Consider the following 27,541-nt stretch of genomic DNA (forward strand, 5'->3'; position numbering starts at 1 on the left):
CTTTTGTTGCTTTTTAATTATAATGGGAGGTTTGGGTTATATTCGGAATTGTTTACTCCACTGAAACATAGAACTTAAAATTTAGGTAGTAAAAAAATTAACGTTTTAATGGGAAACTTCCGGAGCCAAGATTTCAAAAACTTGACAAATAGGAAAATGTAATTCATCTTCTATCTATGAATTCTGACTGAAAAAAAAATTATAATTTGTGGAAAGTTCTTATAGGATTTATTCCGCACTTAACATATAAAAAAAAGTATAAAATATTTTGAACATTTTATTCGTAGTTTTTCCTTTTTAAGTATTATCCAAACTAGACAAAATCATTGGATTATTTTATTACGTTCATAAGCTGAAATTTATGTTATTTTATAATTTAATTACAAGCGGAAATGTTAAAAAAGAATTTTTCATTTCATATTAAAAATTTTGTTTAACCGAGTTATGCGCTCTGTGAACTTTTACCTGTCTAAAATTTAATTTTTTTATTATTCATCTTTATAAAAATAATTTAATTTAATGATAACTTTTATATGCATTAATAGGTTGTACACCTGATGAAACATAAAGTTTATTTTTGTTTTATGAAGTATTAAAAAACTACATACATTAGAACGGAATAAATGGAACTATAATTTGTTCTGTGTCTGAAAAGTAGGACATTTTCACGTAGGAATTCTAGTGTTTAGGTGGGTATTTACCTGACATTTTTGAATTAGAATATTATTTAATTTCAAATTAAGAATTAGCGCTTTAAATAAAAAATTATATCAGTGAATAAGTAATTAGCTCGTTTTATTTTAACTTAAAGATTTTAATATCAAAAGCCACCTGGAGCACCCGGTATAAAAAAGCTCTAACCAATATAAAGAGAAATACTTGGAGATTGCGACGTTTTTTTTTAACCTGCTTCTTTGCGAATAAATTAAGATAAGAGCTTTCAAACCAAGTTTCACCGAGATCTTCAACATTAAACTAGACGACAAGACAGATGCTCTATTTTCCGTTGTTTAACTTCTTAGTTATATGCTTAGTTTTTACTTTATGGTTGTCTTTGAAGTGTCAACTTTAATAAGTTTTTTTTATTAATTTTGTAATTCAAAATATATATATTGCCGTTTTTTTAATGATTTTTTTCAAACACTTCAACGTAAAAAAAACTCCTAATTTTCACCAGCAGCTGTGAGGTGATTTGTCTGGGTAAAAACAGGAAAATAAAGTTGTTAAAAGTTTAAAAAGAAATTCGTACTTACCTTGCAAAATCATAGGATTAACCATTCAATTCAAATTCACATTAAAAGATTTTTATAGTCCAGCGCACCTGATCTATACAATGAAGGCCATGCGAATAATTGTGTGAGACTATTTCCCTTTAATTAACTATGTGTTTTCTTAACATGAAAAAATATTCTTCTGATATTTTCCCTCTCCACTTAAAAGACAAATAATTATATACAAAAAAAAGTAATTTTTCCGGATTGCAAATTTGACCGACAGAGCTGCAAAGTGAAACTAATAGTTCTTTTTTTTTTTTTAATAAAAAAAAGAGAATTAAAACATTTTTCGCGCATTTTTGCTCTAATTGCACCTACTAGAATTATTGTTTATGTGAATAAATTGATCGTTTCTTGTGGTTAAATTAATGTGGAATAAGTAATTAATTATTATTAATATCTCTCACGTGAGGAGAAGTGAATGAAAATTCTCGTAAAGTTTCCATATTAGTGGGGACACTGCAAGAAATAGTTTGAAGGAAAATATTCCTAAATAAAAAATTCAGCTAGATATAAAATAAATAAAAGCGATTGTAAATTATTTTATAACTTTTTATTAATTCATGAAAAATTATCTAATGCTTTATGAGTTCTGTCTCTCTTAAGTAAACAAATGCATTTTTAGGTAAGAAATTTCCTTATAAAATAATTTATATAGATATTATTAAAAAAAAGAGTTAAATTAAATCTTAATTGAGATACATTTCCGTTTTAAAATTAAAACTCCTAAATCAAGAAATAAATTTTCGCATAAATTTAGTTTAAAAAAAAGTCGTTAAAATAGCTTGAAAACCAATTGACATTAAACTTTCTTTTGGACAGCTGTTTGCTTTTTTTTTACAAGAATTACTAAATAGATCTTTTTCTTATCATTTTGCGATTTATTTTTGCCTGAAATTACATAGCACGAAAAAATAGAGATTATTCAGGAGAGTTGTGTCGCGTAATTAAATGATTTTTTTTCTCGATATAATGTTTTGGGTGATTTTCTTTATCATTTATTGTACATAAAATTCGAATTATGATTGTTTTATGAATCTGATGTGTTCATGATTTGTGGGACAGATGAAATTTTTTTGTTGTTGTTGCTAAAATGCTTTGTTAATAGAAATTGTTTTGAAATATGGACTTAGAATCTATTTTAGTTTCATTGAAAATCATCATGTTTATTGCGCCCTCATTGAAGTTTCTTTCTATTATCAGACACTAAAATTAAAAAAAATCAAAAAATAAAACATTCTTTTATTTGATTTATTCTTTTTTAAATCTTGGAGGTGCGATTAGGGCAATTCTCCTATTTTCTATATCATGTTTAAAATCAATCAAATGTTTCACTTTTTGTTAAAATTTAAAATAATGTTTTTAATAAAAAAAATGGAATTTTGAGGAATTCCATCACAACGATTATTTGGATAAAGTATCCAAAATAAACTCCTTAGAATATTAAAATTTTTATTAAAAATTCGTATTTTTAAGTAAGACAAAATGAGGATTTTTTTAAAAATAAAAATTCAGTGTCTGTCAATAAAAATTTCCTTCCAAAATGGTACTTTTGTAAATATACGATATAGTACAATAACTTTTTACTTGATTTTGTGTGAAAATCAATTATTGTAAATAATCTTTTTATTACGATAAACCGAATCACAATTTGTACACGATCATAAAAATTCGGTGTACATTGGAACTTAGAGACTTAGTGTTTAGAGGGTTTGTTCGATCTGCTTTTTTTCTATTTCTCTGCATGCCATTTTGTGTCTCACATAGAGCTTTTCCTTTTATATATATAAATACTTCAGCTATATCGTCAGTTTAATTAAGATTAATAAGAAATGTAGTGTTTTCGTGTGTTTTGTCATTACATTGGCAGAAGCTACAGGGTTCGTCATCATATTTTTTTCTCATTTATTTTATTCCTTTTATATCCAACCTTAAAACGTTACTTATTAAATTTATTTCTCTCTGTCTCTTCACCTTCATATTTAAATACTATTTTACACGATTTTTTTCTCTATTCTGCTCTCATTTTATGTTTTCTCCATTATATATAGCAATTAAGTTTATTTATTCATTTTTTTCTTCACTTCTTTATAACAAATTCACTTCGATATCTTAAAACCTACAAAAAAAATGCATCGACCTCTACTATCATCACATTCACACAGTAACAAATATAGAAGGAATTTAGAAAATAAAATTAATCAATTGTTGATCAAATTAAGCACTTAATTTGTATATAGAGAATATATTTTACTTCTTCTCAATGCTTTTAGCTGTTTTACCTGAACTCTCAATATGTTTTTTTTCTCCTTTGCCTGGAAAATGCATAAAAGTCAACATAAAAGTTTCCACAAAGAAACTTCCTTTGCTTGTTTGAGAGTTTTTTAATTAAATTTCTAAAAATTCTTTATAACTTAAAATTCTTTATGCTTCCGTATTTTAAAAAGTAATATACAAGAGAAAAAGAGACTATCTCACTTTGCTTTTTTAATTACATTGTTCTCTATACACAAGAGTATAATATTAGTAAGATTTTCTTCATTTTTTTTTTCACAATGATCAACCTTGTTTTTTCTCACTTTGTCAGATTGTTTTCATTTCTTCTCTCTTTTCTCTTAATCTAAGTTGATTGTTTTCTGCGTTTATATATTGAAGAAAGTTACAAGTTTTTGGGAGATTTATCAACTAACAAATTCATGTCTTTGAAGGGATTTATTTTTTATTTTTAAATTAAATAAATAAAATTCGCTGATATATTTTACTTTAATTCATTGTATTAAATGTGCGCTTAATATCAACAGCGAAAAAAATTAAAATAAATGAGTACAGCTATAAAAAATTATTTTCCATAAAACATTAATAATGGATGTATGTATATAATATTAATTATTGATAATTCATTAAAATTAACTACAGTCTGTCCATTAAAAGTTATAAAAAAATTATTTAATCACGTCAAAGTTTAAAATCTATTCAAAAGACTTAAAATTGTGTCTTTATATTGAATTTTTTAAGGGAATAATTCATTTTATCCTTTCAAAACAAACTTTTCGTGTTGAGGTTTTTTTTTAAAAGGAAAGCAAAACCAGAAGATAAAAAAAATTAGTCACAACGTCGCTAGATGTCACAGAAGTCTTAGATTTATTTTCTGACAGCTCATATCAATTTTCTCAGCGTAATTTTACCAAAGCTTTCGACATACACACACTAAATTAAAATAAAATAAAAACTTTGATTCCTAAAAGCGACTGAAGTATGAAAGTTTGACAAATCTCCCAGGATTTATTTCACATTACTTAAAAGATTTCCTTTTATTTCTAGTTTGGGAAACAATAGAAAATATGTTTTTTACTGTATTTTCATTTCACATTATTTTCGATATTTTGTTTTGAGGAGAACTCAAAAATTACCTCAAGTTCCTATTATTGCTTATGTCTATTATGTTATCCTTCGTCATTTTATATCATTTTCTCTCAAAGCCCTTAATTTACAGAGATATACGCCACTACCACACTGCGGGAAATTTTAAAAATCTTCTTAAAATTTTCCTTTTTTTTATTTTTGAAAATAATATTAAAACTCGCCGTAGTGTGATGAAGCTTTTAAGTTTTTTTTTTATATTAAGTTTAAGTCTTAGAGAACAAATTTAACTTATCAGATATTTTTTTAATCTTATATTTCACTTCTCATTATCATTTTCTTCTCATTACATCGGAACTCAAAAGATTGAAGGTATTTACAATAAATATTGGTGGCAATTTATATATGAATAGATTCTCTTTCTTTATTTATTAAAATGTTATTTTCGTTTTTGTAGTTTTTTTTCTTATAGTTGAATGAAAAAGATTAAAAATTAAAATGTAAAAGAATTTTCAACATAGAAGCTCGATATATTTATCAAAAATTCTATTATAAATGGTACTTTTTTTCAATAAAAGTAAAAATGTTCTAGAAAAAAAAAAGAATTTCTGAAAAAGAAGAAAATTTATGTAAAAAAGCTATTCTATGTTTTCACGCGTTTCTCGTAAACTAATGTTTTAAATTCGACTTTAAACGTTTATTTTAAAAAATCCACAATTATCATTTTTTTTTCATATAATTTACATCGAAATTATTTTTTTTATTATCTATTTGAACAAAAAAATAAAAATATTGCTTTTATCCATCGTGTGTAATAAAAATATACTTTTTCACATTCATTCCTTTTTTCTCTTCAATTTTTTTTACGTCAATTGTCACTCTCTGGATTTTAACGATGCCTCTAATTTTACACATTTTCTTTTTGCTTTTATCATTTCCATCACGTTACATCTTACTAAAAGTCAACCCGATTTTTTTTTCACTATTAACTAAAAAAAAAAGAATCTAAATTTCTCACAACATCCTTATTTCGAAAACTATATATACCGATTTATAACTTCCATTTTCACAGGGCCTCCCTCCATCGCATAGACGTTGATACTAAAATGTGGATGATTTCTTAATATTGTTTTCTCTCTCTCTCTTATGGTTCTAAAAGTGATCCATTCTTATGTTCTATCAGTTCTTTTTTTTTTCGTGGGAGAAAATCTTTAAGTACTCCTAACACCTGTAAAAATGAGAAAAGAATTTTTAGTTTAAATTTCACTTTGAAATGTTATTTTACAAAATATTCCGTTGATACCGTCATAAGGGGTTATTTGGATAGCATTGATTGAAATTTCAAGAAAAATTCAACAGAATGTTTTTTGAATTTTTCTATAGATATAAATCTATTATTATAAATAATAATAATTATAATAATAATAATAATAATAATAATAATAATAATTTATAATAATTATTATAAATAATAATAATAGATTTTTTTAAAGGAATTCTAGGATTTCTTGTAGGTTAAGATTTTTGAAGTTTTCTAGTACAAAGGATGTGAAGAAATTTCCATGTTTTTTTTGAAAACTAATGAATTCACTTAGGTAAGCTATGGTCACAATTTAAAATTCATCTAAAACTTCTATAGAAAAGTGTCCGGAAAGACTCCATAGAATATTCTATTTTTTATAGAATAAATAAAAAACTAATAAAAAGTTTTGTTGAAAAGCTATTGAAAAATCACAAAAAAAAATATTTTTAAAAAGTTAAAATATTAAAAATCGTAGATAAGAGCTTTTTAAAACTTTAGAAAATATCAATAAAAAAAAGCCCAAGACTCTTGATAAAATCACTAGAAGTTCTAAAGAAGGATTTAAAAAAGCTTTTCAAAATAATTAAAAAAAACTTTAAATAAAAGCTCTGAAAAGTCTTAAAGGAAATTTAGAAAAATCTCATACATCAATTAAAATAGTTTTAACTCGCTTTTACGTCTTTCTCTCACATTTTGAATCATAAATACTTCCTTTATTGTTCTAATATAAATCCACTAAAAAGCTGCAATGTAATCGTGTAAATAAACTCAAAATCCAACCGAATTCCCCCTTGATGACGGTATGCGTAACTTGAAAAAAAAAACCACATAAATGAGCAAAATCCTTATCAATTTCACATTACCTCAGTATCAGACGTTGGGATTTCTGTGGAAAACATCATTCGGATGTTGATTGCTGTAGTTCTGGCGCGATGAGCATTGCTACGAAACGAGAAAAGGGGATTTAATTAGAAAAAGTGCATCAATGTAATTTATTTTAAAACACAAGTCTTACCGCTTGCTTCTTTTCCCATGATTTCATGGCTGATTTATATTTTTCGAATTCGTGACACCAGTCTGAGTAAATCTTCTGATAGTCATTACTCTTGTTGGGCGGTGTACACCTAAAAATAGACGAACGCAGTGAATTAAAATGCAATTGCGGATGGGGAAAGAAACAACTGCTACATACACTCCATCCCAACCCCCCGTCCACCCACAGGAGGATATGTATCTTGTTGAGAGATTTAGCTCCAATATTAAAGTTTAGCGTTGTTTATTGGGTGTGTGTGTGTTTGTGTGCAAGGAAGGGCAAAGAGAATGCAAAATGTTGCTTTCTTGGCAAATTTTCACAAAATTCTTCCCTCTACGAAAGATGTCTTGCAAATTGAAATTGCACCTTGAGCTCCCAAACAGAGCAAGGGGATTAAAGGAACGATTGGTGGAGCATTTTAGTAAATTGCACGGTGCTACCCAAGCATTGTCCATTGTTTTATTGTTTTAAAATATATAACATCAACTTATTTTCATTTCAGTTTTCTTTTCTTTCCTCCTTCGGGAAAATGCGCGGAAAAATATTTTAAAATTGGCACAATAGGAGATCATTTTAACAACAAAATAAAAGTGATGATTGCATTGATGAATGAAGCACAAGAAGACCTCATAAATTGAGGAGAGGAAAATTGCCATGAAGAACTTTTCGTTAAATTATAAATGAGCCTTTGGAAAGGAGGATGCAATTCTGACTAAAATAGAATCAGTGTGGAATGCAATTGTTGCAGAAGAAGAAGTTGTAAAAAAAGGAACCTAAAGAGGATTTAATTCACAGAGAGACTTCTTTCATTTCATGAGAATGGGATTGTTTGAATGCCATTTTCATGTATTCTAAATTCAATGGAATTTCTTGAGGAGGCTACTCAATGGTGCTGAGAAAATAATTTCAAATATTCCTTCAATTCAACACAAGAGATATTTTAATGGATGCCACTCACGAAAATACCACTTGCACGAGGAGGAAAACCACTGTGAGTGAGGTTTTTTAGCTGAATTCTATTGTATGTTTAAAATTAAAATTACTTCACGTTCATTTTGTGACTTTTATTGAGGGAGGAGAGCTGAGAATTAATTTAATGGCATTTTAAAATCCATTTTAAGTGTTTTTTTGACGGTTGAAATTTTTGAAATTCGAAATAAAGGGTTAAAAGTCGCGTATTTAGGGATAGTTTTTGGATATTTGAGAACCCTAAATATGTATTTACTTAGGTAATTTAGATTTTTTTGGTAGCAGTAAAAAAAATTTTTCAACCATAAAATTACACAAAAAAAATTAAAAAAGGTATTTCAAACACTAAAAAAGAAACGTTAAACGTTAAAAAATAATCAAATGTTAAAAGAGAAATGTCAAATGTTAGAAGAGAAATTTAAAAAAAATGCCAAATGTTAAAAAAAAACTATTAAATGTTAGGTATATATTATAACCTAACCTCGAATGTTTGAAAAGAATCGTCAAACTGTTGAAAAAAAATTAGATTTTGAAAAAAAAATGTCAAACGTTTAAAAATATCAGACGTTTGAAAAAAAAAATGCCACAGTTTTGAAAAAAAAACGTATAAAATGTGTAAATGTTTTAAAAAAAAATGTTTCAACAATTCTAAATTTTAGATAAAAAATCTTTATTCCCTTCGCACCTGTCCTCAGAAAAAAACCATCAAATAAAAAAATCACAAATGAGAGAAATATTTACTCATTTGGCTGGTACATGCAAATGTATGTAGTATGTCGCTGTTTAAATAAAAAAAAATCCGATGAAAATTTGTAGCCGGTGGGAATGTGTCAAAAAAAGCTCCCAGAAGCCACATAGACACGATTTTAGATAAGAGTTTTTTTTGCAAACGTTTTATACCAAAAATTGCCATGTTGGTTCATTTTGCGTTTGTGCAAGAAGTAATTGAACAAAATTCATCGACGAGATATTGTCAGAGAGAGAGAGAGAGAGAATGGGGTTTGGGGATAAAAAAAGAGGCGAAAAATGATTGGAAATTTTCCAAACGGGAAACAATAGAGTGATTATTAAATCATTCGCAGGTGGATGGATTTTTAAACTGAGAGAGGAGCGCTTTTGGACGGCGTATATGTAGCACAAGAGGCGGAAATTGCCCACCCGTCGGCTGGAGATTAACCATTGGATTTTATTTGCTGAATCTGCCTTGTCGAGGTGGGTGGTATGGGTGGGAAAAAAAGACGGGTACACTGTCGCTGTAACTCACCTGTGTGCATCCACAGTGATGTTGTAGCTGCAAAGGAGGGAACCACCCAAATGGCAATCGTACCGACCCCCATCGGCTTCATTCACCGAAATGACCACCAGTCCACGTTCCGTCGTCTCAATGTATTTCGTAGGGCTGTATTTAATCTCGTACCTTTGTAGGATTTTTTTTTAATTCCAAGAGCAACAAAAAATGATAGATTTTAGGCTAGAAATTCTCATGAATAAACAAAAAAAAATCTCAACTTACCGTCCTTTCTCTTTTGAATGATGATACCATGTCACTTGCTGATTTTTCAGGACTTCCGGTATCTTAACGAAGCATCCCAAGTGAACACTTTGACCATAAGTTACCACTATTTTCTTTTTTAGTACACTCGTGTCGCAAATGTCGTAGGTCTCATTACCAACGTCCTATAAAGAATAATTAAAAGAATATTCTGTAAAAAAACTAATAATTTTCTAAAGAATTTTGTGATTTAAATTGCTGAGTTTTCATTCAGTGTTAATTGGAATTTTAACTATTATATTTTCTTTTTGAACCTCCATTTGAAGGAAAATTCTTATAATTCAGTAAAATAAGAGACAGACTTTTGAAAATAAGTGTTAAAAAATTAACGTCAAACACAAAAAGAATTGTCAAAATCTGTTAGTAATTTAAATGCAGCAGCCGTCAATATGGTTAACCTATCAAATTTTTTATAAAACTCGACTCATTAATTCTTAATTTATCTTCTTATAGTTGATTTTGACTGCTTAAAAAGGGATAAAAAGTTCTCATTTTCACAAAAGAAAAACAAATTGGTTTAAAAAACAGTTTCAGAATTTTTATGCAAAGTTTCGAACATTTTGGCTAAGAAATATCTTTTCTAGATTAGTTTAAAGTCAATTTTTAAATCCTGTTTGAAAAAGAAAAATTTCTACTGACAAAGGATCAAGAAAGAGTTTGAAATCAGTTTGGGTTAAGAAAGCTTTAATTTGGAAATCAATCAGCCTTTGTCTTACCTGCAGTAAACCAAGCTCATACGGCTTACACGTTCCGGTATCCTTATCCCAGCCACAGTAGGGATCCTTAACGCAGCGGAAGCAGTTATCGTAGCGCCTATTGCACATTGCAAGATCAATCTGCTTAATTCGGTAGTCTGTTGCAACGTACAGTGACTTCCTCGATTGACTAATCTCCATCACCTGAATTGCCTCACTCTGAGCAATTTCAAAGATATCAAGCAATTTGGACTTGGACTCCTGATTCCTGTAGTACTGTACGATTTTATAGATGCGCCCATTGTTTGTTCCCACGTAGTATACGGTGTACTCCTGATTTAGGATCTCCACTTTAATTCTGCGGAAGAATTAGAAGGCACCGCTTGTAATTTATTTGATCCCCATATTTTCCCATATTCCAGAGAGCTTTTTTGCATTGCACATAGCAACCACAATACAATGGGCACGGGGGGTGTGTGAGAGTTAGGAGACAGCAAGTGTGTATACAAGATGGGTGGATGGGAAAACAAAGGGTGTAGGTAGGTATATCTCGGCTAGATATGGAAAATGCATTCTGAGGAGGAGGATGCAAAAAAAGGAGCGAGAAACAGGAAAAAATAACCCGTGCAGCAGATGAACAATGGGAATGAATAAAACTCTCGCGAAAAAATGCAATCGGTGCAAAGTGGTAGCGGTCGCAAGACTTATTATTCAAGCAGCCACTCAGAGATATTCCAGTACTGCACTCCTCATTACTCTCTCCTGCAATCCCGGACCATCCCAGGGTACCCATTCCCATTATATTCTCCCCACCCAAGCTACTCGCAAATGTAGGAAAAAGTGTTATGAGGAGGGTGATGCAGTAAAATGAGGGCAAGGAGATAATTTTTTTCTTGCTCATTCTCTCTAAACCCCAGTTTAACCCCCTTTCCGTTGACACTTGGAGGTGATCTTCTGTGTAGGAGTTTAAATTATGCAAGCAGAGTCTTTTATCCTTTTTTTAATTCAAATGAATTTGTCACACTCATCTGCTGTTTGCACTCTTCACCCATAATATGTGTGCTGAAGAAGTTGCTAGAAAGCAAGGGAAAATGTTGGAAAACCCCAGGAAATAAATGTAGGTAGATATACTCAATTACTTCTACTTATTCGTCTACAATTTGACATGGGATAATATTCCTTTCAGAAGAATTAGTGAAGTTGTTTTGCGTATCATCCTATTATAATGTATGTAGTTAAAAAAAAACGAATGAATTTGCAATTTAATTAACAAACCAAATAGGGAGCATTGATTATTTGAATTTTACAAAGGACTTCTAAGAACAATAAAGCATTCTATTCTAAAGAGAAATAATAAGAAAAAAAAATGTTTAACTTTAAAACTGCTTGTCAGTTTTTGCTTAATTCTAATTAATAAAAAAGATCTTGAAATCTATACAAGGTTTTAATTAATTTAATCTTCCAGAAGTTTCAAGAGCTTTTAATAATAAAATTCTGCAATTATCTTGCCATTATGCTTTTTGTTTTTCATAAAAAATATTTATGAAAAAATTTCATTGAATTATTTTAAAATATTCTTCGTCAAATTATAAAGAAAATCTTTTATAGTTAAAATTGTGTCTTAGCTTCTTATACGATTTGATAAAAGACAAATTCATAACTTCTATCCCTTCTATCAAATCTTTTGTAGATTTACAATACACAAAATTAAAATAAACAAAATAAATGAATGTAATCCCTAACTTTCTCTTATATATTTTGCAGCGTAGTGGAATAAAAAAATCAAATAAACTTAAAATAAAATAAAAAAAAACTACGCGCATTTAGTGATTTTACGAGACAAAATCTCCATGCAATTTTACTATATGAATACCCGTGCAAATGTGAGTGTTTAATTGCAGTGCAATTGAAACTTTTGCACTGCATATTTGTCCCCCATGCGTTTTTATCTCTACTGTGCTCACCAGTTAAATGTCGATGCAGGAAATTGAGATATTCTCTGTAAAATTTCAAATGTCACTCAATCCCTTAGCTACCAACCCATAGCACAGTTAGGGTTGGAATTTGAGAATTCTATATACGGAAATTTCAAACTCTTCAATCCCACTTGTGATGTGCTAAATGCCATTTGGACGTTTTCAGCAGTATTTGGCGCGGAGTCTTTGGGTTGGTGTTGTGAATGTAAAATGCAGATTGAATGGAAAGTGTTTTGGGGAAAATAGAGATGCGAGAGGGATGGCGGGAGATGGGAACATTGAGGGTGGTGGTGGAGTTTGCAAACTCTCTCGAAGCTCCAATTGATTATCCTTCAATTTTCCACTTAAACGAAATTACTCACTTGTCCACAACGAGTTTCGTGAACACGAGGTCCCTCTTGTAGAACACAGGATTATTGTGTTCGTGGCTGACGGCTTTGTCCATCAATGGATGCGATCGGATAAAGTTGAGCACATTGTCCGGAAGGGTTGATGTGTCATTGACACATGTGCCTGGACGTGGTTCGGGAATTTTCGAATTCAATACGGGTAACCAGGCTGAATTGGATGTTGCTTGCTCCTTGAATTTTCCTTTGAAAGAAAAAAAATGTCAAAACAGTTAGAGAAGTCATTTCCCATGAAGAAAACCATCTTATACAAGTAGGGGGAGTTTATATTGGGAAATTCATTGCTAGAATTGCTGCATAGGACACCCCAAACTCATGCAGGACGAAGCTGGGAAAAAGGATGAGACTATATGGAAGATACATATCCCTTTTGAATTCCTTGCAATAGTCATATCGTAAAAATTTGTGTTATGACGGTCACTGTCATTTATTCCTTTTTATTCACTTAGAAAGAGACTTATTTGCAAATTTATCCCTTTACTCAGTTCCTTCAATATTGGACTTGCAAATCCACGCAAAAATGGGAAAAACAATTTTACACCAAATTAAATTCCTTCAAATATAATACTTTAACTATCATCCTTAGTATTATTTTCTTTTAATATAATTTCTCTGATAGAATTTTTAAAATTAAATTTAAAAATTTTATTGAAAGACAAAAAAAATATATAGCTTACTTAATTAAGCTTTAAGTGTAGATTAATCAAGACAGAAAATTATCAAGAAAAATATGCTTAAAGGAAGGAAAACCGTTATTATTCCATTTATATATTTTTTTTTCAAAAGAAATTCGTTAAGAAAAATTAAAACCACAAAGAAAATTGCTGCAATGCAAATTATAAAATAAAGAAAAAAAAATGCGTTTGAATGTGAATTCGGAGAAGAGGATGTGTGTTATTACGTATGAATAAATCCTTTGAGACGATAATAATTCTCTTTCCATACCCAACATATTTCATTACATCCATAATCCACATTAATTCATGCGAAAATTACGGAAAGAGCAGAGGTGGTATATGCAGGTAAATATATGTATTTACTGTAGTACATATAAAGCGAGGTGTCGGGTGGTTTCATCACTTTTGAGCATTATCTAAGATTTAGTTACGCAGTGGTTGCACGAGTAAGTTTCGCTTGACATAGCCCTTTCATGGGGGTAAAAGCACAAACAACCATCCTCATTTCCACGAGCAGCAGCAGCAGTGTGGTGTTGCCCTTGTGTGCTGGAGCTTTGCAAAATACGGAAAGCTTTTTGGGTTTTAGCACGTACCTGCAAAAGCTGCGTGAATCTCATTAATGTCGTAGCTGCAGACAGCCGAGCCCACGAGTCCATTAGTGCTGGTGGTAAATGTGGCATAGAATTTGGTCTTGTCATTTGGCAGCTGATAGACGGACTGGATTTCATTGAAGTAGAATGGAAACTCGCCGGAGATGCTGCAATTAATTCTGGCTTTGAGATACGTTGCCCAATTCTGGCTCAAGATATTCTTTCCGCCTGTATCCTTTTTGCACACACGCGCTATCCGCGAATACACGGCTTTGCCGCAATTTATGTACTCCACTGCAGTTTCGCGGAAGAAAAAGTAAACGTACTCGCCACCATCGAAGGATCCCACAAAGTTTGGTTCTGAAATTTCAATGAAAAAGAAAAAATTCATGAAAAATTTTGCTTTACCATGAGAAAAAAATATTCCACAAGAAATTTCCTTGCTATATTCCCATTTTTTGGCGCCTATTTCACTTCGCGAACTTGAACTCACAAAGCTCGAGTGCACCGTGCGAGTTCCCTCCACCCCGTGGGCGCAATACAGAGGCGTACAAATGGAAAACTTTCACACAGAGACGTGATATCACTGAGGGATTTTCCTCCTTTGGTTCAACTCAAATCAAAAACTTTGGAGAAAACTTAGTTTATATTTTTTCTCTTCTTTAAAATTTTTCCTTATTCCCATCGTATCTCAACACAGAGGCACAGAAAGAATCTTTTAAACTACCCCACCCCTCGTGACTCATAAGAAGAAAATTTTCTTCGTCCATCTGCTATCAACTTTATCGTTTTATCGTTATATCGCAATAATGGAATAAAAACTCTGTGAGATATAATAAGCGGAATTTTTTTTTAAACATTAAACACTACAAAAAAATGAAACTACGAATAAAAGAACTTTCCCACCCATTTTGATCCTCTTTGTCAAGAAAATATTTCCACACTTAAACTTTTCATCGTTTTTTTCTGTTTTTTTCTCTTCATTCGGATTTACAATAAAAATTTATTCTTTTCAAGAAAGTTTTTTTTATCCAAGTTATTTTGCGATGACAATTATATATTTTGCTGTGGATAGTAAAAATATATAATCTGCCACTATTTTTCCCAAAATTTGCAACGTTGTTAGTTAAAACAAAGGACTAAAATCAAGGAAAGAGTATTTAAAATTTCCTTTTTGGAATTATTCGATGGAAAATCTTTAAGAGGGAGCAGGTAGCAATTTTAGGGTTAAAATGAAGGTTTTAACCCCCTATTCTGAGCTTCGCTTATACGACAGCAAGCTTAAAAACTTTAAAGTGTATTTGGTTAATTTTGTAACTGCACCAAATGAGGTTCATCAACAAAGGCTTTAGTTAGTTAAATAGACATTCAGGATTACGTCTTGATCCTTGTTCCCTGCGGTATATGTTCTAAATCATTAAAATAACACCTTTTAATCTTTTCTTCAAACACAAAACTCCAAGAAAGGGATCTGAGGTCAAAGAAAACCCCCTCAAAAAAAGAATTAGGGGGTGGTAGCCCTTTTTGTCCGAAACTTTCATATGTACGCATATTGTTTTCCGTGTGCGTATTCTCTGAATTATTACATTTAGCTTTTGCATCCCCTCCACGGTTGAGCAACATTATAAATATTAAATTTCTCCTGGGTGTAACAACGACACAGGGGGTGTTTTCAATAATTAATGGCCACCCCCCCCTCTATGGAAGTCCAAGCGAGGGATATAATATTTGAAGTTGGCATTTTAGTGTGGAATTCTCCTCTGGCACAGCAGGATTTCTGCCCATTCGACATGTGAAGTCCTCTCTGCAAAATTCTCCTGCATGTCCTGTTTTTTTTTCCTAGTGCTCATTTTATCGCCATTCCCTTTTCCAGGAACAATTTGAGGGAAAATTTTCCTAATTCCTGCACACTGCTATGTTTCCCCCACACTGTAATTTGACTCTTATGACTCCACCGGGAGAGGTTTTTCTAGGAATTTTCCGACTTTATTTTAATATCGTCCCCGCACGATATCCTTTTCCCCAGGAAAATGTCGTGGAATTTTGCAGAAAAGAGAAAAAAAAAGAACATAAGAAGCAAGATGTCCTGTGAAAGTCTTCAAGGGACTAAAATGACTTTTTATTCGGAGCTTCCGTTTCATTTGCTTCATAATTTTTTTGTCAAAAAGAAAATTCACAAGGTTTCGGGAGAAAAACAAAAAATAGAAGATCTTCTGGAAGGAATGGTAAGATGTTGAAAGACTTTGTTCACTGCTCGATGCTTGAGGATTCGATGAAAATGATTTTTTTTCTAAAATTTTTCTTTACTAACTTTAAAAACGCAAAAAAGGATTTTTTATTTTGGCTAATTCTTAGAAAATTTCAGTGATACTAAAATAATTATTTTTCCTTGACAAAAATATATAGTAATGTGTTCAGATCATTTCCTATACAACTCAACATATTCAATGCATTCGGAGTAAAATAATATATATCGCTTCCGTGACTTTTTGAGGAACAACATACCTAGAATTTAATTGAGTTATGTCGCGTCAGAAATTGCAAGTTTTCCGAGTTTTCATGCTTCTCTGGTATTTTCTCTGGATCACCACACAATTAGAAGCATGAAGAACCCCAATGGAATGGGTAGGGTGTTTGGCGCTGGAGAATTTGCAGTATTTTAGCTTATGGAGGGTTGGAGAAAAAAAGGGGATGGTTTTGGAGTTTTATGGGTAACAATTGCATGCAACAGAGATGTTACAATTTTCAACCCAACCAACACTGCACCCATAGGGGTTGGTGCAAAAATGATAGTCTCTCTAACCCTTTCGGACTCATTAAATACCCCCCGTACTTCCTTCCTGTTCAAATAAACAAAACTTTAATGAAAAATAAGCAAGATTATTTTTCACTGCGACTCTCTTTTCCTTGTTTTCTTTTTTTCTTGAAAAGAACAAGGAAAAACTTGTTAAGGAACTGCAGTCAATTATTTAATTTACTTCTCTGTTGCTAATTCTTTTTCATAGAAAACTAATTAATGGTACAAATTAATGCCACGGTAAGAGGACGTCTTTATTTTTTTTTTACAGTCATGCTGATGGAAAATCTCTGATGTCGTGACTTAATTAAATTTTCAGAGAATTCATTTTTTGTTACGTTTCTAGGAATCATCTTTTGTATCGTGTATAAATAAAGATGATGTAGATGGTGTGAAATAATAATTAAGGTTGTGTGATGAAAAGATAAATTTTTATTGCTTTCTAAGGAAAACAAATATTTTTTCTTGGAAAAGGGATGGTGTGATTTTTTGTATCAATTTCAATTATTTTATTTCTAAAGGAAAAATAAAAAAAAATATATTGACGGAGATTGACGAGGAAAATTTAATAATCTCGGACTTTTTTAATTGAGTCGTCCCTCGAAGGGTTCTTCGGAGAATTTTAAGGGATGGTTGGATAACAAAAGATTTATTTTGATTCATGAGAAAGAATGGAGGAAGAAAATTAAAATAGTATTTTGAGATTCTCCTAAAACACCCCCATGAGTTTTTTAGCCCCAGTCTCTAATATACGACATATTTTCGAAACTTTCTTTGAATTTATCAAATGAATTTTGCATTAATAATATCATGATTACGAAAATCAAAAAAATTTCTTTCAATTCAATCTTTTCCACAAAATATGCCTCTAGAAGCTCCAGATTTATGTAAATATCATCAAAATTATATATTCTAATCATGTCGAGAAGATTTTTTTTTAGGAAACCTTGTATATTGAAGAGGAACAAAGATGAAAAGGAAAAATCAATGAATTTATAATTTTGATTGATCACGATGTTGAGACTTCAAACGCAGCTTGGAATTTAGTTTAAAATTTCATTGGCAAACTCACCAATATCTATTTGTCACGTCACATTTTATGTCTAATAAAAATTGCGATATTCGCTACATGCAACATTTCTCGTTCAACTTGTATATAGCCCCATGGCAGTGTCATTTATTATTTAAAGTCTACGACTACACACACACACACCCTTTTGCCAGGAAGTCTGCAAGAGGACATGAGATGCTTTTCCTCCTCTAAAATTCATCTCTTTACGAAGAAGAGAGAGAGTGTAGCTTGAAGTTTATCTGACAAAGAAATAATTTTATCGAATACGATGGTAGATCCTTCTCCCTTCATATTTTATATGTTGTGATTTGGCGTCAATTACCCCCCTTGGAAGTAATAATAAATGGAAAGATATGAGCTTTTCACTCTTCTTTTTCTGGAGTTGAAAAGCTCTCGACTCTATTGCGATAAAGTTCATATGTGTAATGTCTGTAAACAACGTCAAAAAGTTTGTCAACACTCTGTCCACATTGCTTCTGTGCCGACATCAAGTCCTTTGAGAAGGGAAAGAAAACATAAGTAATTCTGAAAAGTCCGTTTAAACTTCTAAACATATATGAAGTACGAGGGGGGGATATAAGAAGAGTAAAAAGCTAAAAGATGGTCTTTTGGAAACTCCCTTCAATTAGGTTTCTCACTCATTCTCCAGTACTATGTGTAATATCCAAAGGGAAAACCATATTTTCAGGGCAAAAAAAAGTTAATGTTTCTGTGGCCAAGAGGAAGACATAAAAATTCTTAACATAAATTTGAATATCTTGAAAATGATGAAAAATACCGTAACAAGTGGAAGATGAAGCATTCTCACACTTTTTATTTCATTTTCTCAGCTTTTGAAAAAAACACACAAAAAGGGCTTCTGAATTCACAAAAAGAGAGGCTCTTATGGAGAAAGTTTGGAATTTCTAACTTTCTTTTAATTCAACAAGGACCTTTGTGAGTGTGGTAATGTTGAATTTTCATTTCACGTGAATTGGAATTTTCACGTTGAGGAAAATTCTTAGGGGTATATTGCCTTAAGAATTAAAGGATAAAACAATGTTTTCATTATTCTTGAATTTTTTTGTTGTTGAAACTTTCCTTTCCAATGTGGGTCACCTTAAAATATGATTTTCTGCCGTATTTTGATTTTGCAAATTTTCTACAACTTTGCCTTCTGACACAACAGAATTTTTTTCTGCATTTTTTAAACCGATTTTATTAAAGTAAAAAAGAAAATAAACAAAACAAGATTTTTTTACCGGATTTATTAAATTCGATTCTCGAACTGAAAAAAGTGAAAATTTATGCAAAACCAGAAAAGAAGAATTCCAAATAAAAATCTTTAGAACTTCACTTAAATTTGTTTAATGAAAATTTACGTAAAAGCTCTCTAAAGTTTTTGAAAGCAATTTTCCGAAATTTTCCATAAAAGCTTGTTATGTTTTTTTGCTTCGATTACACTACATTGAATTTCCACAAAATGTGCGAGATACACCATTCAGCAAATTAACTATTTTTCCACCCTCAAAACTCGCACCACCCTTGTTCTACACAAGTTATTAACAACAACGAAAAAGTGGGAAAAGTAAAATCTTGAGGGATAATCAGATGCAAAAGTTCATGTAACCACAACTCTCATGTTGTGTGTTTATAAATTGAACTTAATTTCATTTAAAAAGTAATTCAGAAGAGGCTGAAATTGCTCCTTAATGCCGCTGCAAAGTAATCTTTAAGGCTCTTCCTTGTGAAACTTTTTCCATTTTTTTGCATTTTTTACAATTTGCCACGATAAATTTATACACACGCACAACGCGCACAAAAAAACATCACATAAAATGCGAACCAAGGTTAAAATAAAACTTTTTTTTCTGGAGGGGGTGTGGGTTGAAAAAAAAAAGTTATTTCGATTTGCATCTTTTTATCTCAACCCCAACACAACAGAGCTTTTTTTATTCTCAAAGCTCACTCCACAGATTCACCATTAAAAAGTTCATCGTGGATTTGTTGTTGATGAAAGAGAAAGTCAAAAATAGAGGGTGGTTTTGAGAGTTCAAATTAAATTCCTTGAGGGGTTTCTCATTCTCCCGAAAGCACAACATAAGCCTAGGCCTTGATTCAAAAGCTCCACATATATAATTATCTCATGTGAGGCTTTATTTCTTCGTATGTTGTCTGGCTTTTATTGAACGTACATTATATATAGAGAAGAAATTAGCTGAACCACACAATTTAAGGCCAAGTTTGAGGTGGAGTTGGTAGGATGTGGTGATAGTTGAAGGAAGAAAGTTTTCTTATCGACAGAAGACGCCGATTCTGCAAAGTCTAGAGCTGCGGGTTGCACTTTAGGATGCAATTATAGACTTTACGCAGTGATTCCTGCTTATTTCAAATTCCACAGGGTGTGTCAAATGTAATTATATATATGGCATTTATTTCCCCTTTACACAGCTACATTTCGATCTAAAAAAGCTCTTAAAGCTTTTATCCTTTGAAATTCTCTAATCGAATTGAAAATTTCTTTATAAAAAAAAATTAAACTGAAGTAATAGCAAGTTGAACAAAGAATTATTTCACACCATTTGACCCAATTTAATCCTTCACAAAATGGGAAGTGACTCACTTTTCTAATGAATGGTCTTAGAATTTCTTTGTGGCATAGTTGGAAAATACTTTGTGTCTCCACCACTATCGAAAGGCCAGAGGTGCTTTCAGCAGTTCAGAGCGAGCAAAGAAGAATTGGGTCAAGCATTTTAAAGTTTCCATATACGCGGAAAAATTGCATCACACCGACCGAGAAAGTGCCCCGAAGGCAGAATGTGGGAGTATAACATCAAACACCCCGGAAGTTCCCACTCTGGTTGGGGGTGGTGACAATTATTTTTACAGCCATGTAATGGAGTGTTAACAACACGACAGAGACGGACAACTATTGATGCAATTTTCCTCCACTTTCTCATGGGGGGGGGAGGTGCTTGAAAGTGGAAGTGAAGTTCCTGTGGGAAAAAAGAGCGCATTGGTGCGGCATTTCCGGTGTGAGAATGCGGAGTGCTTGGCGCGAGGGAGGAGAGATGACATAAAAGTCCCAACGGGAATATTTTGAGACGTGACAATAAAAGTATTTTGCAAAATTTTTTAATGTTTGAAATTTAATTGAATTACATAGCAAGGAATGTAGCGTACAATTGAAAAACTTCGTGCTTTTTAGTTTATCCTGAAACGTATACGTACGTTCTAATCTTTTTCCTTTAATCGAATTTATTTTACTTATGTCAGAAATAGTAAAATAATCGGGTTTCAAAGAACAAATCGTAGTTTTAATGACCAATTTCTTTTTATAAAATGTCAAGACGCTAATTTCCCCAAGGTTGAAATGAATAGCTCCATAAATCTTTCCACCGGATCATTGCAGTTTTTCCTATTTTAAATACATCTACCAAGCTTTTATGTACCGCGAAAGTATAAATTCTAAATGAATTTTCTCATACAAAAGAGAGTCAAAAGGGCTCCTAAATAAATGCAAAAGACTTCACAACTACACACGCCTCATTTCTCTCAGAAGATTACACTTTCCTTTAAGATGGGAAAAAGAAGGATATATAGAAGGTGCTTCGTCACGGTAAGTTCAAGTATTAATAAAATTTCCCCTGTGGCGATTTTCCTCACTTTATCTTGCATCTTGTCGGATGAAATTTATAATATATTTCATAGAATATGAGTTTGTGTTTGGTAAATATAGAAATTCATGTCGCGAGACAACATTCTTGGGTGTGTCAATATACGCGCTAAAAGATGGGAATAGCGTGTTGCAATATTAATAATTTATATCATTTTCTGCAAGCATTCAAAGTGAATTTTCATGGGTATATAGTATACTCACTGTCGAGCCATTTGGAGTCATATTTGAGTGTCCTCTTGAAATTATATTCCCTCTTTCCGGACGTCATATTGTAGAGATCTGTCCGGAAAATGACTGTGTCCGCCTTTGTGAATTCTGCATTTGTTCCCGAATACTGCATGCAATGTTGCAGGAGAAATGTTGTAAGAAAGAAGGAAAAAAGCAAACAAAATGATTTATCAACAATTTTCCCGCAGTAAATGGGAATATAACAATTGATGAAAATGGAAAAATTCTCCATTGAAAATTGTCAACAACTTTGCAAACTTATTTTCACACATTCACCCCTACACGACAAACTCTGTGTGCGCTCACATTGGATGGGTGAATATGCGAGAAAATGGCATTTCATTTAAATCATCTCCCTCTGTACGAGGATGCAAAAAAAGGAGGGTTTGAGTTGGAGAAAATTGAAAATTCAATTGCTGATTGAATGAATGCTTTTCCCCGGCACTTACCAGAGCTGCAAGATTTCCTGGATTTCCATTTTCAATGTAAATCGCCGTTGAGTTGTCCAATGGATCATACGGACACTTTGCAATTGCCGTCCCAACGCCTGGTACGTACTCAGATCGGGGCAGATGTGTAAGGTTGGACTGAAAAATAAATAAAGGGTATTATTAGTTTTTTTTTTTAGGAAGAGAGTTAAATTGAAATTAGATTGATATAATTTAAGGAGAAAATATTGTCTATTTTTTTAAAGAAAAATTCCAAGTTTTTTCGTACTCAAAAACTCCTAAATAATTAATTAGAATTTTAATTTAATGGCAAAAACATACTCCGCGACTCTAAATTGATGGATATTTGAATATATTATCCCCCTCAAAGTTTTATTAAGCCAACAAAACCTTTCTTACAAAAAGAACAACCCTTTATAGAAAATTTACAAAACTACTTAAGCTTCCCTCACAGAGTGTTCTTGAACTGAGATTTTACACTTGAAATTCCCAAATGGTTTGTTTTTGGCGAGGAAAACCAATTTGCAATGATGGCCTGAGTCATTTAAAGTGCTGGTGAAACTTTCTTCTCCTATTTTGAAAGACTTTTTTTTTTGTGTACGGTAGGGTTGCAAAATTGCGTTAAGTTAATGAAAACCAAACAGTATTAAAAGTAATTCCTGTGAGGAAGTTTCCTTGTACACGGAGGATGCCGTAGAAAATATGGTGGGATAGTGAATAAATAATTAAAGAAGAATTTTCGGTGAGCAAGTCCTTGCTGTTCATGAAAGTCAAATGCCGGGGAAAAGGGTTAAGAAAAAATTTATTCTTTTTTTTTTCGCTACTTCCTCTAAAAGAGGGTTTTTCACAATTAATTTTATATCTTTTGCATAAAAAGTAACAGAGAGATGAAAGTTTTTTTTCCTAAAGATGAAACGGGCGGGAAGTATTGCAGGACTAAGAAGAAAAAATCTAAGAAGATGGTTTGGAGTGCCTTTTGGAAGAACGAAAAGAGAAAGATGTTAATGACAAGTTTTGTTGGAAGGGAACACAAATAAATCTGTTGTTTGTCCATTTTCCAGTCGTTTTTCATCACTAAAGTTGTAACACGGGGCGGGGTCACACTGAATCATATAATATATTATTCCGCATAGAGGAGTAAAGGAGGGAAGAAATAAGACAAACTTTTACTTCGTCATCTTCTTTGCTATTTTATTATGTATACCATATTATATATACCTACATTTATTTATCTAATTGTCAGTATGTTAAGCTGGGAGAGACAAGCAAATTATTTGTTTGCTTTTGCACGACACAAAAGTCCATTTTGAGTTTCACTAGGAATGGTTGGGGGGTGCTTGTTCGAAAAGACATAGGCGGATGGGAAAAAGCTCTCTCGGAGGAACTTTAGCTCATTGAGAATTCCAAGCGGATTAAAAACTACAAAGAGCTTTTGCTCTGATTGCAAATTGAGAAGAAGAGAAAAAAACCGGGAGGGTTCGAGGATCGAAGAACAATCTACAATTTTCTTATTTACAAAATTCTAATTAAAATCAAAGCTCTATGTGCCACTTTTCCTCCTCTCATCTCTCTCTCTCTCTCTCTACGACATACATATATTCCAGTCTGTCTGCTGCACTCGGGAGCAATTTTTGTCGCTGACAGGGAGCTTTTTATCACCATGGAAAGCTCAACCTCTTTTTTTTGGCTCTTTTTCCAGCCACGGTCGCCACATACAAATCACTCTGGCGTCTCTGGGTTCTGTTGACAGCAGACATCAATAAATCACCCCGTGGGCATTGGTAAATATTTTCCACAAGAGAAATGCAATCATTCCTGACGAGTCTTGCCAAGGAGACAGTCCCGCTAAAACCGCAAAAAGCTCTCCCACCCTCCCCTGCCGGGGGTTGAATAAAAAGCTCAAACCAATTGTCACTGGCATGTGACAATTGAAATGATGGCCATTTTGCAGGCACAGAAGAAAAAAACTTAAATTCTCACAGTAAATTTTATGGCTATGACGATAGAATTAAGCAATTAATTTGGGAGAAGGAAAACTTTCTTTTGGGGTTGTTGTGACATTTATTAACCGACACCCCATTTCTCTCTACTGGAGGAATTTTCCCTCTTATGGGGTGATGGGAACGAGGGGATACTTTAAAAGGGAACGATACTCTTGGCATGGAGGTGCTGCAAACTTTTCTAAAACCCCTTTTTCCATGCAGTTGCGAATAAATTAGCTGAAAAGTGCTCACAGTGGATCGTCCTAGTTGCGAACTTGCTAACTCCTCTTGCAAACTTATTAATTTATTAGGCCAAGAGGCTCCTTCTTTCACCCAATTGTCTCACAATTAACCGGAATTTATTTTGAAACCCCGAAAAAAAAAACAGAGAAAAATTCTTTGAAATAGAACTTACATAAATTACATAATCCTTCGGGTTGTGAGCATTCGTTCCGCAGACGTAGAGTCGTGTTCCCTCTTCGATTGACTGAATGACTCGGATGTGATTTCGACAGTCAAAGAGCTGCAAAGAAAAACAATATTTAATTAAATATTTTATCAAATTTTCTTTTCGGGTTATTTGTTAATTTTCCCCAAATTTGGGGTGGAGAATGAAAGAATTGAGGAGAGAATTAATTTACGTAGTTTCATCATCTCTATGTCGACTCTTCATTGCAAAATTATTGCCAAACATGAACTCCTCGCATGCGAAGGGGGCTCACGCTGCAATGGCGGAAATATAGCTTCTGCAAACTAACTAAAAGCCGTGTTGGGAAACTTCCTCTCGCTTCCGCTGTGTCTCACAGTGGGGTGTCCTCCCCACACAACATTGGGGGGTGGTTGTGTATTGAAATAAATTTATTAGTGTCATTTATCAATGAAACATTGATATAAGCGAATAAATCAATTTTTTATTGCCAACCATTTATATTGTAGGCAACTGTTTTCTTCTGCCATAACAATAATGCAGCATTAAAGGGGTGGCACATACCTACTTTTTTTTCTCTTTTTTCTTTGGCATCAACTTGCTGGGAATTATCGTAAAATTGCTCCTTTCCACTCAAATTAGCGTAAACAATTTGATTTTGCCTTATTTACAGCATTTATATTGAGCTTTTTCTGTGACTACATTAAGCTTCTTTCTACTATATATGTTGCTGTATATGTAGCTCTTATTTTTATGGTACATTTATGGATTGATTGGATAGAGTCAAAAAAAAGTAAAACAACGATTGTAATTATTTTAGATTGAACAGATTTTCCTGTTTTTATGGATAAATTAAAACAAAAACATTTAACTATTTTCCCCAGAATTATTTACCTTTTTTTTATGAATGAAAATAAAATATTGAAGCTTTTGGGAATTAAATTGTATAATATACAATATAAAACGTAATTTCGTCGTTGAATGAAGTATGTCAAACTGTTAATCCACCCATAAAATTATTTTAACAAGAATCAAATTAAAAGTTTCGTAGAAATATATTTGCAAAAGCTCTAGTAATGTTGTTTATATATAATTCAAAATGATTTTGTGTGTATCTCCTAAATTGGCAAAATTCAATAAAAGCTCATTTCGAGATTGAACTTTAACATAAAATCTATTTTAGCACAAAAAGAACATCACAAATTTTTGAAACTGAACAACAATGCTTTGTTGATTTCTGCTTGAAGTAGAATCGTAATGAAGTCGTCGCCATGGGATGTTTAAAACAGCAAATGAATTTAGAGACATGATAGAAGCCAGATGGATGATACTGGGATGGGAAAGCGCACAGAGAGAGATAAATTAACCCATTTCCAATCACCATATTCAATGGGCAAAATAATCATTTTGCCCATTCGAATATTGATTTAAGCAAATCTCTATATTGCTACCATATAGTGCACTTCTATGTGGTCAACCAAATGCATAATATTGCACTTTAAAGTGGGCACGTGGGTGGGTGACCGGAACGCCAAACACGTAACATGATCCCACCCATCGTGGAATACCCGCTAAATGCGGTATTAGAATTGAACTCTAAATCCCCAAACTCCCCAGGAGGATATTTGACGGGGGCGGGGACCCGAAAATTGCCTCTGACATTGAGTCTCTCTTGCTTTAGCAATGCAAAATAACTAATTATTCCTAAACCAGAACTACTATGGGGTGGCATCAAAGAGTATCAGGCAGAACATTTGTACACAGCTATAGCTTGAGCTTTAAAAGCTTGCGAGAAAAGCCCTTTAAAATTCATACAGAGAGCACCAATTTATCACAGAGAAAAAATATTCGTTTAGAGATAGAAAGTTTAGATTTGGAAGGAAATATGTGTGAGTGAAAATTCACCTTTAATCCTAAACCTATATAAATTGCATCTTGGGGCACAATAGAAGCACTACACCCCTCGCTCCATTCTAGTTAGAAACATTTCCCATTCCACTGGAATGTTTATTAAGATGTATCTGGTGCTAGAAGAAATAAATGGGATGTTGCGCGAATCACGTGGATTTGGTCTTATTTGTGAGTTTTAATAGGAAATTTTCCCAAAGAATTTTCTCATTTCACACACACTATCCCACAATTTCCCAACATACAAAACTTTTCCTATTGATTCCCCCCTTTTTTTTAGCTCTTGTTTCCTTAACTCAACGTGAATTTGAATCTTTCCAATACATCCGAGTTTTAGATCTGTTCGGGGTGGTTTTTCTTTTCTCTTCTTTCGTCTTTTCCATCAACGGCGAATAGTACTTCAAGAGAAATTTCGTTGTTTTCATCTAACGGAGAGTAGCTTGAGGAAAAATCGCATTAATGTTTTGTTGTTTGTTGTTTAGGAGGCAACCACACAGGATGAGTTACGACATTATACTTAACTTTAAACTTTCTCGGGTTATACTTGTGATTCTGTAGTGTTGATCCACCACTTTTGATACACTAGCGCGGATGAGAAGAGATGAGAAAGTGGGAAAGTGCGTCTTACAATCTCTGCACACCAGGAAAAACTTTCAGGAAAATTCAAGATGGGAAGTTAAAGTAAATATAACGTGTAATAGATCCGGCTTATCTCACGAATATCGTTGTCTTATTTGATGTTTTTAATCCCTGTTGAGCTTTAGATTTTGTTCCCATACTACCTACTTTACCTTACACATAATTATTTATTTAATTTTTATTTTTATAATTATTAGGAAACTTGGGAAAAAAGTTTAGGAAAACATATCAGCGAAAGTTGGTAATACAGAGCATATCGAAAGCTCTGGACTGATTGGGATTTTCTTTAAAAAAAATTCAGATTTTCTGGCCCTTACAAAATAGAGATTGTCTGCTTCTTTTAACTTCAAGCTTTCTGCTTCTTTAATAAAGAATTAAAATAATTTAACAAAGAAATCTATTAGAAATTAAATAGATGAACCTATTGCAAAGTTTCAAGCTCAAAATAGCATCCACACACGTTCCATACCAACAAAAGAACGTGATGAAGCTACCATGGGTTAGGTTATTTAAATTTCATCCAATAGCCAGGACCAACTGTTTAC

At 32.3% G+C, this 27,541-nt stretch overlaps 1 protein-coding gene across 4 annotated transcripts in view; it reads right to left on the reverse strand.

Annotated features, from left to right (window-relative positions):
* Nucleotides 1–1,805: 1,805 nt before the first annotated feature.
* The window catches only part of LOC129793963 (semaphorin-2A), a 256,900-nt gene continuing 231,164 nt past the window's right edge, over nt 1,806–27,541 (reverse strand). For all 4 annotated transcript variants that reach the window (XM_055834509.1, XM_055834507.1, XM_055834506.1 and 1 more), the window contains 11 exons: nt 24,438–24,545; nt 22,041–22,178; nt 21,565–21,697; nt 13,840–14,196; nt 12,525–12,753; nt 10,208–10,544; nt 9,453–9,616; nt 9,204–9,356; nt 6,953–7,061; nt 6,801–6,879; nt 1,806–5,862 (listed from right to left, as the gene is read on the reverse strand). In XM_055834509.1, coding sequence (XP_055690484.1) covers nt 6,808–6,879; nt 6,953–7,061; nt 9,204–9,356; nt 9,453–9,616; nt 10,208–10,544; nt 12,525–12,753; nt 13,840–14,196; nt 21,565–21,697; nt 22,041–22,178; nt 24,438–24,545 — 1,800 coding nt within the window. In that variant the 3' untranslated portion in view covers nt 1,806–5,862; nt 6,801–6,807. The remainder of the gene's footprint in view (nt 5,863–6,800; nt 6,880–6,952; nt 7,062–9,203; nt 9,357–9,452; nt 9,617–10,207; nt 10,545–12,524; nt 12,754–13,839; nt 14,197–21,564; nt 21,698–22,040; nt 22,179–24,437; nt 24,546–27,541) is intronic.

The sequence above is a fragment of the Lutzomyia longipalpis genome, chromosome 3 (assembly GCF_024334085.1).
Source record: "Lutzomyia longipalpis isolate SR_M1_2022 chromosome 3, ASM2433408v1".
Classification (NCBI taxonomy): Eukaryota; Metazoa; Arthropoda; class Insecta; order Diptera; family Psychodidae; genus Lutzomyia; species Lutzomyia longipalpis.